The 14526-nt window shown below is 40.4% G+C and overlaps 1 protein-coding gene across 3 annotated transcripts in view; it reads left to right on the forward strand.

Annotated features, from left to right (window-relative positions):
• l1cama (L1 cell adhesion molecule, paralog a) overlaps positions 1-14526 on the forward strand; it is a 51609-nt gene that overhangs the window by 33753 nt on the left and 3330 nt on the right. For 2 of the 3 annotated variants that reach the window (XM_032574167.1, XM_032574176.1), the window contains 23 exons: positions 1633-1761; positions 2100-2270; positions 3296-3410; positions 3713-3897; positions 4283-4414; positions 4499-4642; positions 5409-5520; positions 5812-5969; positions 6081-6240; positions 7826-7950; positions 8193-8294; positions 8519-8716; positions 8856-8926; positions 9016-9241; positions 10408-10523; positions 10620-10836; positions 10967-11089; positions 11275-11451; positions 12375-12488; positions 12579-12722; positions 13130-13261; positions 14268-14340; positions 14480-14491. In XM_032574167.1, coding sequence (XP_032430058.1) covers positions 1633-1761; positions 2100-2270; positions 3296-3410; positions 3713-3897; positions 4283-4414; positions 4499-4642; positions 5409-5520; positions 5812-5969; positions 6081-6240; positions 7826-7950; positions 8193-8294; positions 8519-8716; positions 8856-8926; positions 9016-9241; positions 10408-10523; positions 10620-10836; positions 10967-11089; positions 11275-11451; positions 12375-12488; positions 12579-12722; positions 13130-13261; positions 14268-14340; positions 14480-14491 — 3136 coding nt within the window. The remainder of the gene's footprint in view (positions 1-1632; positions 1762-2099; positions 2271-3295; positions 3411-3712; positions 3898-4282; positions 4415-4498; positions 4643-5408; positions 5521-5811; positions 5970-6080; positions 6241-7825; positions 7951-8192; positions 8295-8518; positions 8717-8855; positions 8927-9015; positions 9242-10407; positions 10524-10619; positions 10837-10966; positions 11090-11274; positions 11452-12374; positions 12489-12578; positions 12723-13129; positions 13262-14267; positions 14341-14479; positions 14492-14526) is intronic. The other variant, XM_032574184.1, reaches the window with a different exon arrangement.

Consider the following 14526-nt stretch of genomic DNA (forward strand, 5'->3'; position numbering starts at 1 on the left):
CATCCCCCAACTGTAGTTCAAGAATGATACAATCTCTCCTCACCACAGTAAATAGGAAAATATGAAACACAAAAGTAAAATGAGGCAAAACCATTTATTGAACTAGGCCAACCATATCAAACGTTCACAAAGAAAGAGAAATCCTTATCCCGTTCTTAAAGCTGAGCATAGACAAAAATGTTCTCTAGATCAGCAGTCTACCCCCACTAATCTATAGTAAAAGAGTACTATAGAGGCAAACATATGATACACCTGTGTTTTTAAATCTACATTGATTTATGTGTCTCATTTCATTGTGTTATATGTTTAGTGTATTGTTGGACATGGTATAATTGTCAGTTCTCAGAATGTATTTGACATCTGATAACAATCAGCCTCACTGGGAAGGTCTGCTCTGACTGATTGTTGAATTCAGAAAGAGAGTCCAGATCATGGAGGTGTGGCCCAGGTTTGATTTGACATCAAGTTGCTGAGAAGGTCAATGAGGTTTGGTTTTCTAGGCCACATTTGTTTTATGGATCTGGGATAGTGTATGTCAATTGGATTTGGTGGGGAGTTGCTGATGGGAGTATGAGGTGTCCGGATGCATCTAAAGGGCATTCCAGTTCTTGTACACACAAAGCAAATGATGTGTCTCCATTCTGCGAGCTGGACTTTGCCTAGTGTTTCTGATCCTGGTTGCAATTTCTCTGTCGTGAGAGGAGTAGTGCTGGTTTGGGAACCTTACTATCTCCTCTTTCCTTTTAGGAAGTGATGAGGTTTTGCTGCTGTTGTCTAGTTCATAACCTGGTGTTTTCAGTGAACTGGCTGAGATGACAGTCAACTCCTCTAAATCTGAGGCAGTGGTTCACAGTCAGAAAAAGGTGGACAGCTTCCTCTGTGTCAGAGGACAGTCTTTGCGTTAAGTGGATGAGTTCCCGTATCTTGGTGTCTTGAGTGTTGGTAGGTTGGATAGTCAAACAACAGAGTGGTGTCTGATTTTTCCTTCTAGTCTCTTTACTGCTGTGGCTAAGGATGTATGGAAGTATCGGATAATTCATTTTGAAATAGCTGTGTTTTCCGTGTGTGGCCTTTTGGTTGCTTTAACTTTACCGATTTGTCTTTCTATAAAACAAAAATAGCTCACTCCTGAGCTAGATTATAATTACATTCAGGGATGCAATTATCAACACACAGATGCAGACAAGCCCTGAGCCAACAAGGACCTCTGAACATCCATCCACCTGCCTGACTGGCTCTCTCCTGGGCGACCTCCTTCCTTCACAGTTTCCCTGACAACGGTTTCCTGAGAAACACTCTTGAGTTGATGTCATGTGATGCGCTCTTCAGTGGCTCCTGTGGGGTTACGAACACTGAGCAGAAAGGAGAGAGAGATGGAGATCACACACGCATGACTCACATATCTCACTGTTATGTGTCTTAAAGGCAAAAAGAAAAAAAAACAACCTGCGGTCTTCTCTGAGGATTCTGTTATGGAAATTCAGAAATAAGACTCCCTCATCGGTATTTGTCTAAGATGACATGTGATGAGGATTGCCTCTGGAAATCTTCTCTTTGGGTCGCTGTTTGCTTACTACCTGTTTCCACACAAACTCACCTCTGTGTATTTATTCCTTGTTTACCTCGGTGCAGTTGCCCCTACCCAGCAGAAGCAGAAGGAGAAGGCGGTTACTGCGAAGTCTGATGAGGGGAGCAGCATCGTGCTGAAGTGTAACCCCCCTCAGAGTTCCATGGAGCCCATCATTCACTGGATGGATCAGAGTGAGTTCGTTTTCTCCAATTTTATTACACATGCCTGACTAAAAGGGACTCTTACTGTGCATGCTCATCTTTTGCAGTCCATTTGTATCATATCTGTGAAAAAGGCATAATGCATTTCAAAAAGCATTTCTAAAAGATGTCGGAGTGTATTGCAAAGTTGGAAGGATAAGTTCTCAACACTACTTTATCATTTATCTCGCAATTTTTTTAAAAGGCTTGTCTTTTACAAAAACAAGCCTTTTAAGCGTCCCAGGTTATTAGATTACCTCACACTGTCTGAGATATACTGTGTCTGTAACCACTTTCAATCGTTTTATTTTTTTTCTCCTTTTCTTTAGAGATGCACCATATCCAGCTGAGTAAGCGGGTTGTGGTTGGAAAGGACGGCAACCTTTACTTTGCTCATTTGACAATGGATGACAGCCGGGACGACTACACCTGCAACGTCCAGTATATGGTGACACGCACCATTCTGGCCCAGGAGCCCATCACTCTGAAGGTTAACCCCTGTGAGTATCGAGGTTGACTCCAGCAGAGGTGGATGCAAGCTAAGCTGAAGCTGCGAGGCAGAAACATGTCTTGAAACTTGTGGCTAATTTAATAAGGGGATCAAACCAACAAGACCAGAGGTTTAAATATCATACTTAGGATCTAAATATATGAATTTGTCTAAGGTTTTTTTTTCCAGGCTTCTTTTAGCATTTTGTCATTTGCTTTCCGGTTAAACTTGCTTAGACGGCCAGACCTGGTCATGCTGGCTGTTTTTTAAAATGTCTTCCACTTGTAGACCAATTTCCATATAGTGGAGAGGCTTAATTCAAATTATTTTGAGGCCTCTTTAAATCCCCTATCAGACTCATAAGTTTCTACAAGCTCATATCTAAGCTCTGATCTTACTGTGGTGTTCATTCTCATTTCAGCAGTCAGGACAAAACAACACTAAATGTTTAAGGTTTAAACAAGGCAAACCTTCAGATGATATCTTCATCAATATATGGTACTTCCTAGTTTTAAGTGAGAAGTGGCTACAACTGCTTTTTTCTTTTTAAACAGTGCATATCTTTTCTGAGTAGATATACCATTTTTCTCTCCTTTAGTGGTTTTTATGATATATTTCAAATGGACATTTGCAGTTTGTTATTTGTTATGCCAAAATGTGGTGTCATGCTTTCCTGACCAAAGCATTGGCTAAATCTGCTGGACGTCCCACAATCAGCAGGGAGTTGATACCTTCTTAGCCCAGTTGTAATGAGATGCAGCTCACACTCAGAGGCCACCACAAGCATCTGTGGCACAACTAGAGGTCAGAAAGATGAACATGTGTTAACATGAGACCCCTGTTTGTAAATCTGCATCTGTTGCTATTGTGGTGGACTTGTCCGGCTCACTCTCCGGACCCTGTTTCTCACTGCAAGGGCGTGTCAGCATAACTGAAGAGGCTGCAGTGTCAGCAGAACAGCTATCTGAAAATTGCCCATCCATATGCATGAGTCTTTCTCTTTGTCTAAATGCATTTCCGCTCCTCTTTGTCCAGCCAATTCGGTGGTGCGGAACCGTAGACCACACATGATGAGGCCTGCTGAAGCCGAAAGCACGTACCAGGCCCTCAGGGGCCAGACGATAGAACTCGAGTGCATTGTACAAGGCCTGTAAGTATCTTCATATATGCCTGGCAACATATGCACCTTTGCTTCCATTAAAGAGAAAAATAAAGCTGCTCTTTAAAATCAATTTTTACTGCCAATGATCCTATTTTTCCATCCTACTCTTGACTCCATTTGCTCTTGGCTCATGTGTTGCATCCTTCCTTCTCTTTTATACCGTGTATATCTCCTTTTCTGCTGGGTGTTTACACTTTTCTTCTGCTTTTCCTTTCTCTGTGTCATATCTTCCTCATTCCATGTCTGTCTTTATTCAGTCTTTAACAATGCGTGTCTTGACTCTCCTTCAGTCCAACTCCTGAAATTACGTGGCTGAAGAAGGAAGGTGAGCTGGATGAATCCCGGACATTCAAAGACATGTTTGACCGACTCCTGCGCCTCAGTGATATCTCTGAAAGTGACAGCGGCGAGTACCAGTGCATAGCCAAGAACACACAAGGGAATGCCAAACACACCTACCATCTGAAAGTAGAAGGTGTGTCTCACTCTTTTCTTCTCCACTGACACAGTCAAGAGACTGCAGAGCCACGTTTTTGACCACCACATTCTCTGGCATTGGTATTGGTATTTGGCAGGTGTATCTAAATAAATTAAAACCTTACAGAAAAGTAAAACTCACACTGTAGTGATATAATTAAAAATCAGTGCAAAATTCAAATATTTTGAGACACTTAGTTTTTGAGTTTCATTTATTGTGATCTATAATTATTAAAAGTAACAGAAATATACATTCTACACATTAGTCTGTGTGACCTTTATGTATTTCTTTATTTGTTCTACCAAATTTTTTTGTTTGGACAAACTCTCTAAACTACAATGCTTTAGTTTAACCTTGGATGCACCATATATGTCCTTTGCAGCTGCTCCATATTGGAAAGTGATTCCAAAGAGTCTGATCTATGCTCCGGGTGAAATGGTAAGGCTAGACTGTGCAGCAGAGGGTACGCCCTCTCCGACCATCAGCTGGACCAGGAACGGAGAGGAGATCTCAGGTCAGTGGAGACATCCCACTGAACCATTTTCAGCAAACAACTTCCTGCACTTTAGATGTACTGAGATGCGTAACTGCTTAACAGGAACTGACTCCAGACATACTGTGATAGAGAAAAATGCATCATTGATCCTAAACACTGTTGACTTTGAAGACACAGCTGTCTACCAGTGCCGGGCCTCCAACAAACACGGCACCATCCTCACCAACACCTATGTATACATCATCGGTGAGTGCTCATTTTTTACTTATTGGTAGTTTATCTGTATAAATTGTGTGCATTTCTGGAGGAACAAACCTATCATAATTGAGAATAAAAATACACATAAACAGTGCTGTGAAAATCTTTTTTATTGGTTTTTGCTTTTATTGTCATGCTTAAGGTTACAAATTGTTAAAATTCTAAAATTAGATAGGTAGATTTACCCAGGGTAAACATCATTTTAATTGACAGCAGTTTTAATATGAACATTACATTGGGGGACAGGAAAAAAAACCAATCCAAACCCACCTACCATGTATTTTATTTCAACATCGTCACAAATGAAAAGTATTTGGAAAAAAATAGAGAAGGAAAAAAATCATAAGTGATCATAAATTTAAAGAAATTAAAATGACGATATTAAGCTTAAAGAAATGAGGGCTGGTGGTGGATCGAAATGGGGCAAATAACAATAATTCATAGTGAAATATATAGTATATAACTAAAAATCTGTCTAAAAATAAATTAAGAAGTAAATATTAAAGAACTGATTAAATGAGCAGTAAGGTGAACAATTTATTTGTAAATTTCAATTAAAATGTGCAAATAAATTCTTATAGTTTGAAATGAAATATATATTTTAATTTATAAAACATGGAATACCATAATAAGTCTTTAAAACGTTTATTTTTGCTGTGTTACTTTACTGAAACGTGTATTTATTTATGCACTTGTTTACAGATGCATTTTGGCAGGTTTGGTCCTCCATAGTCATGACTCTGTGTTCTTTCAGAACTGCCTCCGCAGATCATTACAGATGACCGGAAAGTGTACGCTGTTACTGAAGGCAAGAGTGCTTCGCTGGAGTGTGAGACCTTTGGCTCTCCTAAACCTAAAGTCATATGGTGAGGCAAATTCCTCACTACTTTATTTTCAATTTTTCAGTGACATTTGGCGGGTTTTTCTATCTCATTTTGCAAAGTTGATGTTATTGCATAGGCAGCTCTTCATATGCATAAATTAACAGCCAAATGTTGTTACATCTGGACTGTGAAATCTGTTAGCTAGGCACATATCCAACCTGGCTTTGTTTTTTTATGTAAAACAGGCAAAGTGGTGTTTAAACTGGTGAATTCATTGGAGTAGCTGAAAGGCCTAATTTTGTACTCAGCTTGCCAGTTTTCTGATGTGTTCAGGGAGCGAGGGGCATCGTACCTTCTGGATGATCCCAGACTTCAGCCACTTCCCAATGGAGGGCTTCAGATCATTAATGTCAGCCATGACGACGAAGGTCCCTACGCCTGCTCAGTTCAAAACTCCAACTTGTCAATCATCGCTGAGCTGGAGGTGTTCAGTAAGTCAGACACACACAAACACACAGTCACACACAGTGCAAGTCATGTAACTTTAACCTCCTGCAGCTTGACTCAGCTTACTTTCGTTATTTCTTCACATTCCCTTCCAGACAGGACAGTGATCCTGACACCACCTAGGAACCAGAAGGTGCAGCCTGGAAACACAGCAATCTTTACATGTGTGGGCCTTTACGATACAAGATTGAGGATTCCTCAAATTCAGTGGAGAAAGAACAACCAGAAACTGATGGAATCCCCCAGTGATGAAAAGTGAGACTTTAAATCTACCCATTAGAGCCCAAAATCATTTAGGATTTTACTGATTTTCACATTTACAAGCCTTTATATCTTCTGCTAGGGTTGCACTGTGCTTTACACAGTGTAAGAAGTATCCACAATTTAAACTAGGAGGCGCCACATATCTCAGTGATAGAGCAGACTCACACAGACAACAGTCTTGAATGCACTTGTCCCCAGTTCAGGTCCCAGCCCTTTTCATTTGCACCATGTCTTCTTTCTCTCAAACTGTTGTTAAATAAAGACCACTAGAAAACCTTAAAAAAACCATCTAAATTATGTTGCTGTAGTTACAGGAAAGCTATTGGCAGTACAGTAATCGTTGGAATTATCTGTGAAACGTGACTAAATTCTTCTGCCACTAATCCATTTTTTCCACTTATTATTGCCCTATGAAATAGGTAATTATAAGCATTTTTAGAGGGAATCTCAGGAATTCATGGATTTGTAGCAATTTGCTTTTGCTTTCTTTTAGCCATTACTGGAGATTCATTATATTACAAAAAGAAGCTTTTTTTTGTTGTTTGTTTCCATTTTTTTAAGTCATGCTGGTTTTGTAGCTCTAAACAGGTTTTGTTTAGCTGGAGTTAAGGATATGTTGGCTCTTGGGGTTATAAAGGTTGCTGACCCTTGTACTAGAACATGACCAATTGAGAATCTGTAGCAAGATGTGAAAGTGTATACTCACAGATGCTCGCTGTCCAATATGACTGAGCTGGAGCTATTTTAAAATGAATGGTGGGCAAAGATTTCATTTTGTAGATGTGCAAAGCTTGCAGCTGTAATTGCAACCAAAAGCATTCTACAAAGCATTTACTCAGGGTTGAAACAAACAAATGAACACAGCACAATTTTTTACTAGGAAAGGGAAATAAAAAGCACTTTTTTCTGTTAACTCCAGTATTTGTTAGTCTGTCACATAAAAATCATAAAAAGATTCTGTGGTTTGTGTTTGAAGGGTAACAGCCTGAAAAACTTGTAACTTTTACAACAAAAAAAATTGCTTTTTTACATATTTGTTAAAACTGTCACCATGTTGTCACAATATGTTATGAAACAGATAATCTATGAAAAGATCGATCTCCTCCACCTTATCACTGAACTACTGTTGCCTTCTGAAGAAATCCAAAGGTCCCCACTAAAAACAACCAATCAAAGCCAGGAGGAGTGTCTTAGCGCTGTCAATCAACCTCATGTTTGCTGCTAAATGTACTAATTTCAGAGAAACAGCTTGTCGTTACAGAAAATTGCTTATCTGCCATTATTGGTGGTCATGCTAACTAGTCTGAACATTCATGACAAGCTAAGCTAGCTGCAGAGTAGCGGAAAAAAGGGGGCGAGGTCAGCGAGGATGAGCAGCACCACATGGAAAGGTGATTGACAGCACTGAGCCCTGCCTCCTGGCACTGATGTGTTATTTCTAGTTAGCACTGGGAGCACTTTCACAATTATCTACCATATTGTCACGACACAGTGACAATTTGAATGAATATGTGAAAAAATATTTTTAGGGGAGAGGCAAATAAGCATAACAATAATGATTGATACATTTTCCCAGATACACATTTGATGGGGCAGAATTCATAATCGCTAATGTGGAACAAGATGATGAGGGCATTTACACCTGTGAGATCATCTCTTCTCTGGACAAGGTCGAAGCCAGCGCCACGCTCACTTTATGTGGTAAGACTGCAAACCAGCAATGTCTTCAGCTGAAGATTTCACTGGCAAAGACCTAAAGACAGTATGTTATGTAGCTATATTTCATATAACTTTTTCATTTAACTTTTATTTTACAAGGATAGAAAGTTGAGATGTAAAAAATCTCATTTACAAGAGTGTCATGGGCTAGACAGCCATTTTAAAAACTAGATTTAGTGCGTATACAGATACATTGATTACACTATTACTGGTGTTTCCCTCAGATCGTCCAGACCCTCCAAGCCTCCTCCAGATCTCTGATCCCAGGCATCGTGCAATCTCTCTCAGGTGGACTCCTGGAGATGACCACAAGAGCGCTGTTCTAGGTTTAGTACCTAGTAGTTTTTCACTTAGATATTCATTCCTTTTGAGACTCAATCCATGTAGTCAGTTATCTTTCTCTAATCTTTACCATTGCATTAACCTGAAACTACCAGTATACTCCAGCTTGTTTTAATGACTTACTTCATGAGATCATAGAAATCAAATACTGATGCACTCAGAGTCTCCCATCAGGAGAAGTTTTCCCTGACTTTGTGTGTCTCCACAGAGTATGTCATAGAGTTTGAGGATCAAGATTTGAAGGAGAGGGGTTGGGAAGAGCTGAAGAGAGTCAGCGGCAACCAGGAGCACGCTGTCCTCTCCCTCTGGCCTTACATGTCCTACCGTTTTCGGGTCATCGCTATCAATGAGGTGGGAAAGAGTGACCCTAGCAAGCCCTCTGAAATCCACAACACGCCAGCCGAAGGTAACATATTGCAATTTCTGTTGAAAAATGTTAAGATCAGATGTTTTTATTTTTTCATGATGTAAAGTACTTTGAACAGTTGCCAAAATGTGTTATACAAGTAAACTTTATTTATTTTTCGTATTTACCCACAACACAGCTCCAGACAACAACCCAGAGAATGTCAGGAGTGAGTCCATAAACCCAAATACTTTCCTCATCACCTGGGAGGTACAACTAATACCTGAGTGTGCTGGTATTTAAAAAAATAAATCCTCAGAAAAGGTCTTGTTCGATGCCCTCTATTTATTTTCTTGCAGAAAATGGACAAACGTAATTTCAATGGAGCTGAATTCAAGTACAAGGTGCTGTGGAGACGATCAGTGGGCAGTGGACCTAAGTGGCACGAGAGGGAAACAACCGAGCCTCCGGTCATCGTTGATGATGTTGGCAATTTCTCTGCTTTTGAAATAAAAGTCCAGGCCTTCAATACAATGGGTTACGGGCCGGAGCCAGACCCCGTTATTGGCTACTCAGGGGAGGATGGTAAATGGATCAAAAGATACATTTCACTGACAGAGCCCTGAAAAAACCTTTTGATATTTTGTTAGGTTTATATCCACAAAGCTGAATGTGTTTTGTTGGAATTTTAATTAACAGATTACCACAAAGTGGTGCATGATTGTGAACTGAAAGGAAAAGTATTTTAACGCTGAAGAATAAAAAACATGGTGCGTGCTTGCATTCAGCTGCTTTTACGCCAATGCCCCTAAATAAACAATTAAGTCCACTTGAGTTTTATTTAATCCTAGTATAAATCCAACTGTGAAGTCCTAAGAAGTTTATGAGAGAACATGAGTACCAAGAATAACAACAGCAAGATGTGGAGAAGGTGCCTAAAACAGAGTTCGGTAAGAAAACTATTTCCCAAGCTTAGATGTTTCAGTTATATCATCTAAAGATGAAAAGAGTGTGGCACAAGTACAAGCTTATCAAAAGCTTTTACGTGGAAAGAATTCATCTGCGAAGCTCCCTGGATGTTTGTTTATAACTATGAAGGAGCTGCAAAGATCCACAACTCAAGTTTAAAAAGTTTCTACAGGACAGGAGTTATACACTTTAGAAATCTGGATGTTTTTAGAGCAGGAAGAAGAAAGCCATAAGAAGTCCTGTTTCCAGTTCGTTACAAGCCAAGAGACAGAGCACGTGGAACAAGGTATTCAGATCAAGATGGTCAGATGTTGCCAATATTGATGATTAAAGATCATCAATATTATCTCCTTATAAAAATCTTCTTTTGCAGGGAGGAAGCTGATCAGAGTGAGTAGAAAGGTAGATGGAGATGACTGCATGAAATGGTCAAAAAGTTCAGACTCTATATGTGAGCCTGAGAGAAAGCCCAAAGGACTTGCAGCTGTAAGTGCAGGAAAATGTGGACTCTAAAGTATTGACTCGGAACAGCTGAATACCCACGCACTCCAAACTTTTAAGATGATCAGATTTAAGGAAAATAATGAAAACCGTGTTTGATGTGCCTTTTTCTTCCACCTTTCCACCTATTTTTCCTGGTCAAATCCCAATAAAATGCACAAAACGTGAGAAGGTTCAAGCTGGATGAATACTTCTGCAAGGCACTGTACAGTATGTGCTTTGGTTTAATTGTGGACATTGGCTCTTTGTCCTGACATCTGTCCCCTCGCATTATCTCCAAGTTCCCCTGGAAGCTCCGATAGGCGTGGGAGTCGAACTACTCAACAGCACTACGGTTGTCGTGACCTGGGCAGCTATAGAAATAGAGTCGGTGAGAGGACACCTGCTGGGATACAAGGTGCTGCTACTCCTTAGTAAATAAAAGTTTTGTTCAAATTGACCTCTGAAAATAACCCATAAGTTACGTTTTGCGTGATTGATTTCGTGGTACCAGATTTACCTGAGAAGGATGGGCTCCAGGAGCCACCACCATAGCCGGAGATCCACGGAGGCTGAGAGCACTGTGGTGGAGGAGACTGGTCCCAACGAGAAAATGAAGATCATCAGTAATCTTAGACCGTACTCCAGATATCTCCTGTTTGTTGCCGTCTTCAACAATAAGGCGGAGGGACCGCACTCTGAGCCTCTGCCCTTCGACACAAAAGAGGGAGGTGAGAATAAACGGAAGCGGGTGGAGGAGGGACGGGCGACGAGGCTGAATGGAGGGCTTTCATCAAACAATAAAAATGAATCCTTTTAAGCTGAGCCCTTTGTAATCAGGTGTTGTTTTGTTGCTGCTAGTACCTGGTCCTCCCACATCCCTGATCCTTGACAGCCCATCAGAGACAGAAATGACCCTGCACTGGACGTCCCCAGCCCACCCTAATGGGATCCTTACTGGATACCTGCTTCAGTACCAGCGCAGTGAGCATAAATTACACTTCTTCCCTTTGATTCATGAGTTCGTCTGTACACAACATGAAAGATGGACAACTGCACAGTTCCAGATAAATCAATGAAACCCTTAAAATGCCACGGCATATTAACTATGTGCATCAATCAGCCGTTTGTCACCTGCGATGAATCGTTTTGGAATCTGCTGCGATCAGTTACAGAGAGCGATGACGGCCCTTTGCAGAAGGATGAGATAGATAACCCCACAGTCACCCAGTTTACCTTGAAGGGCCTGGACCGCCACAGCCAGTACCGCTTCTACCTGAGGGGCCTCACTGATGCTGGGAAGGGAGAGCCCATTATGATGACGGGGGCCACCACACTTGATGGAGGTAGTATTCTAGTTACTTATTTTCACCCATACATCTTTGTCTCAGTCAGTTAGACTATCACTGAAAAGTTCATTAATGCCAGTTAGTAAATTCAAAAGTGAAACTTGTATAATTGGAAAGTTGAGTGGAAGAAAACAGTAAGGATGCAACAGTGAGAAATGCAGACTTGAGAGGTGTGTAAACCAAAGCCCATTTGATAGTTTTGAGTAGATTCACAAGACATGAACTGTGTCTGCAGTCAGAACTTCAAATCCACCACAGACAGAGGTATCCACAAACATGTAGCATACATTATGTTGAGACACTTCTAATCCAGAATTAATATCAGTGCATTTTATGTGATGTCAAAAAGTTTAGATGAAGATCGAAGAGGCAGCGCAGTCAAGCTTCATACAGTTGTTGTCTGAAGTTTTTGATTACTTTAGGAGCCATATAATTTGCTGGTGTTTGTCCACTGAGTTTATCAAGTCAAAAGTCAGCATAGCCGTCTACCAGCACAGTTAGAGCATTTAATGCTTCCTTCTGCTGACGAGCATTGTGGAGATGCTGATTTTATTTTGTAGGAGGTTTTAGCACCTTCCCACACTGCCAAACACATCAGTATCTACTTTAACTAATCTAGCAATTCATGCAGATGGAGCCTCAACCACATAGCTAGTGCACATACTTTACAGAACGTGGACATACTTGTCATTAGACGTGTTAACTTACATTTATACTGGTTATATGAAGCAATATACAAAATTAACAGAAACGCTTGAAATCAACCGCTTCGTGTAGCACATCTCGATAACAGGGCTTTTACTTATTGAATTGAATTATGGAAACAAATTACGTTTTTTTATTATGTTTGCCTGTTTGTCTTCTAGAGACCGTGAGTTAATAAACCTAATTTCTCTATTTCTGGTCTGAATACATTGCAGTTCCTCCCTCGGACATCAGCCTGTCTGTGGGGGAAACCTCTGTAAATGTCAGCTGGGAAGCTCAGAAGAGACACAGGAATGTTGGTTTCTACATCCACTACTTCAAAAAGAATGGTATAAAGCAAACACGCACAGCCTTACAGCAGACAGTCCATAATATTGGTAACTTGAACAGCAACTGAGGTTGATGTTGTGCCTAAACAGGCGGCTGGAAAAAGTCTGAGAGGGTGAACTCTTCTCAGTCTTTCTACCAGCTTCGGGGCCTGGTTCCTGGTTCTGATTATCTTCTGCGCTTCTTCTATGGGAACGCCTCATTCTGGGAGACTGGCATCAAGACAGAAGGAACAGGTAGCTCTCTGCCTTCATTCATCCTTTTCTGTTTCATCTCCCCTGCTCTCTCCTCTGGGCCTCTCATGTCTAAATAAAAAGCTAGCTTCTAAAGGGAGCACCTTGCTGTTCTTTCCTTCGGTCTGTGAAGTGCTTTCAAAGACTTTAGTCAGAGGAGAGCTTGGTTAGCCATATAAAATAATCCATTACTCGTGTTTATTTGGTGTGCGCTGCATTTCCTCGGTGAAATGCCACCTTGTCAAAATGCATAATGCTCTTTCTATTGTGCTCTAGATTCTACTGCTTCATTTATTCTGTGTCTTCTTCCTTGATGCACTTTCCCTCTGAACCTATTCTGTTTTCCCATGGAAAAAAACCCAACTTGTTGTCTTTTTCTCACACCCTTTTATTTTGTTTTCTTCCCAAAGAAATGACAGAGGTGCAGGCCAGCATTGCGACGCAGGGCTGGTTCATCGGTGTTGTGAGTGCCCTTGCGTTGCTGTTGCTGATATTGCTTATCCTCTGCTTCATCAAGAGGAGTAAAGGAGGGAAATACTCAGGCAAGTTTAGTTTAACATGATCTTGAAGATGGTCTATGTTTGGAAATTTCTGAATGTTTCTCAAGATTAGAGATCACAGTTAACGAGTCACTTGCATTTTTTCACTGCTAACTAACACAGTGGAAACAAATACCTAAAATGTCAAAGGGAGAGAAACAAAGTCAATTAAACTTCAAACTAGCAACTAAAGGGCCGAGTTGCACTAGGAAATAAACTTTCAAAATAGTACTAATTGAACTGGTGAAGAATTTTAACAAACCTACATTTTGTCACTCTTTCATAAGCCTAATTGAGGAGCTTTGAAATGTGAATGTGATTCTTGTGCCTTACCTTAAACTGGAAAAGGACATTTCTGAACCAAATCAAGCTGTCCCACCTCTGACAGAACCAGTTGTGTTTTGACAGGAGTCATTTTTTGAGCTGTAAGTTATTTGTTCATGAATCCAATTTTCTAAATATACTGAAAGATTAGCATTGGCTCTGTCTCTGTCTGTCTGTCTGTCAGTCAAATTTTATTTATATAGCACATTTCAGCAGCAAGGCATTTCAAAGTGCTTTACCTCATAACAAACACAAAAACACAAAGTCATGCAGTAATCAATGCGACCAAAGATAAATGCATGGATGAGTTTCTCTAGGATATTTAAAGGAGAAATAACTGCAGTCTTCCAAGCAATTTGAAGTTGCTTCTCTTTTATTGACCAATTTGTAATGTCATGCTTCCTTATGACTAAATACAGTTATGTCAGATGTTTGGATCACAATGTTAGAAGTGATGGGTGTTGTATCATTTAAAACTTAGATAATAGAGGATCTAAGTTAAAATGGAAGCCATGTTCACATCATTAGATTCTATTTTAAAAGGTGATCCAAATCTTTGTGTTCTCTAGTCGCTCACTTGATGTTGTCTTGCTCGTTTAACATTGCTCTGTTATGTCTTGAACAGAGAAATAACTTCTTTAAGATGTTACTGATAGTAAAATCCAACGATCTGTCTCATCCTCAGTGAAAGATAAAGAGGACGGCCCGATGGACTCAGAGGCACGGCCGATGAAGGAGGAAACGTTTGGAGAGTACAGGTTTGTCATCTGAGTTTCACTCTGGCTGTTTGTGGAATGTCAGAACAAAACCCTGAGTCCCTTTGCCTTGCTTTGTTTTCTAACCCCTTTTTTCATTTCTTTGTCTATTTCCTCACTGATGCCTGCCTCTGCTTTGCAGATCTCTTGAAAGGTATGCGGATATGTTTCACCCACCTTTTTTTCGCC

Source organism: Xiphophorus hellerii, chromosome 1 (assembly GCF_003331165.1).
Source record: "Xiphophorus hellerii strain 12219 chromosome 1, Xiphophorus_hellerii-4.1, whole genome shotgun sequence".
Lineage (NCBI taxonomy): Eukaryota > Metazoa > Chordata > Actinopteri > Cyprinodontiformes > Poeciliidae > Xiphophorus > Xiphophorus hellerii.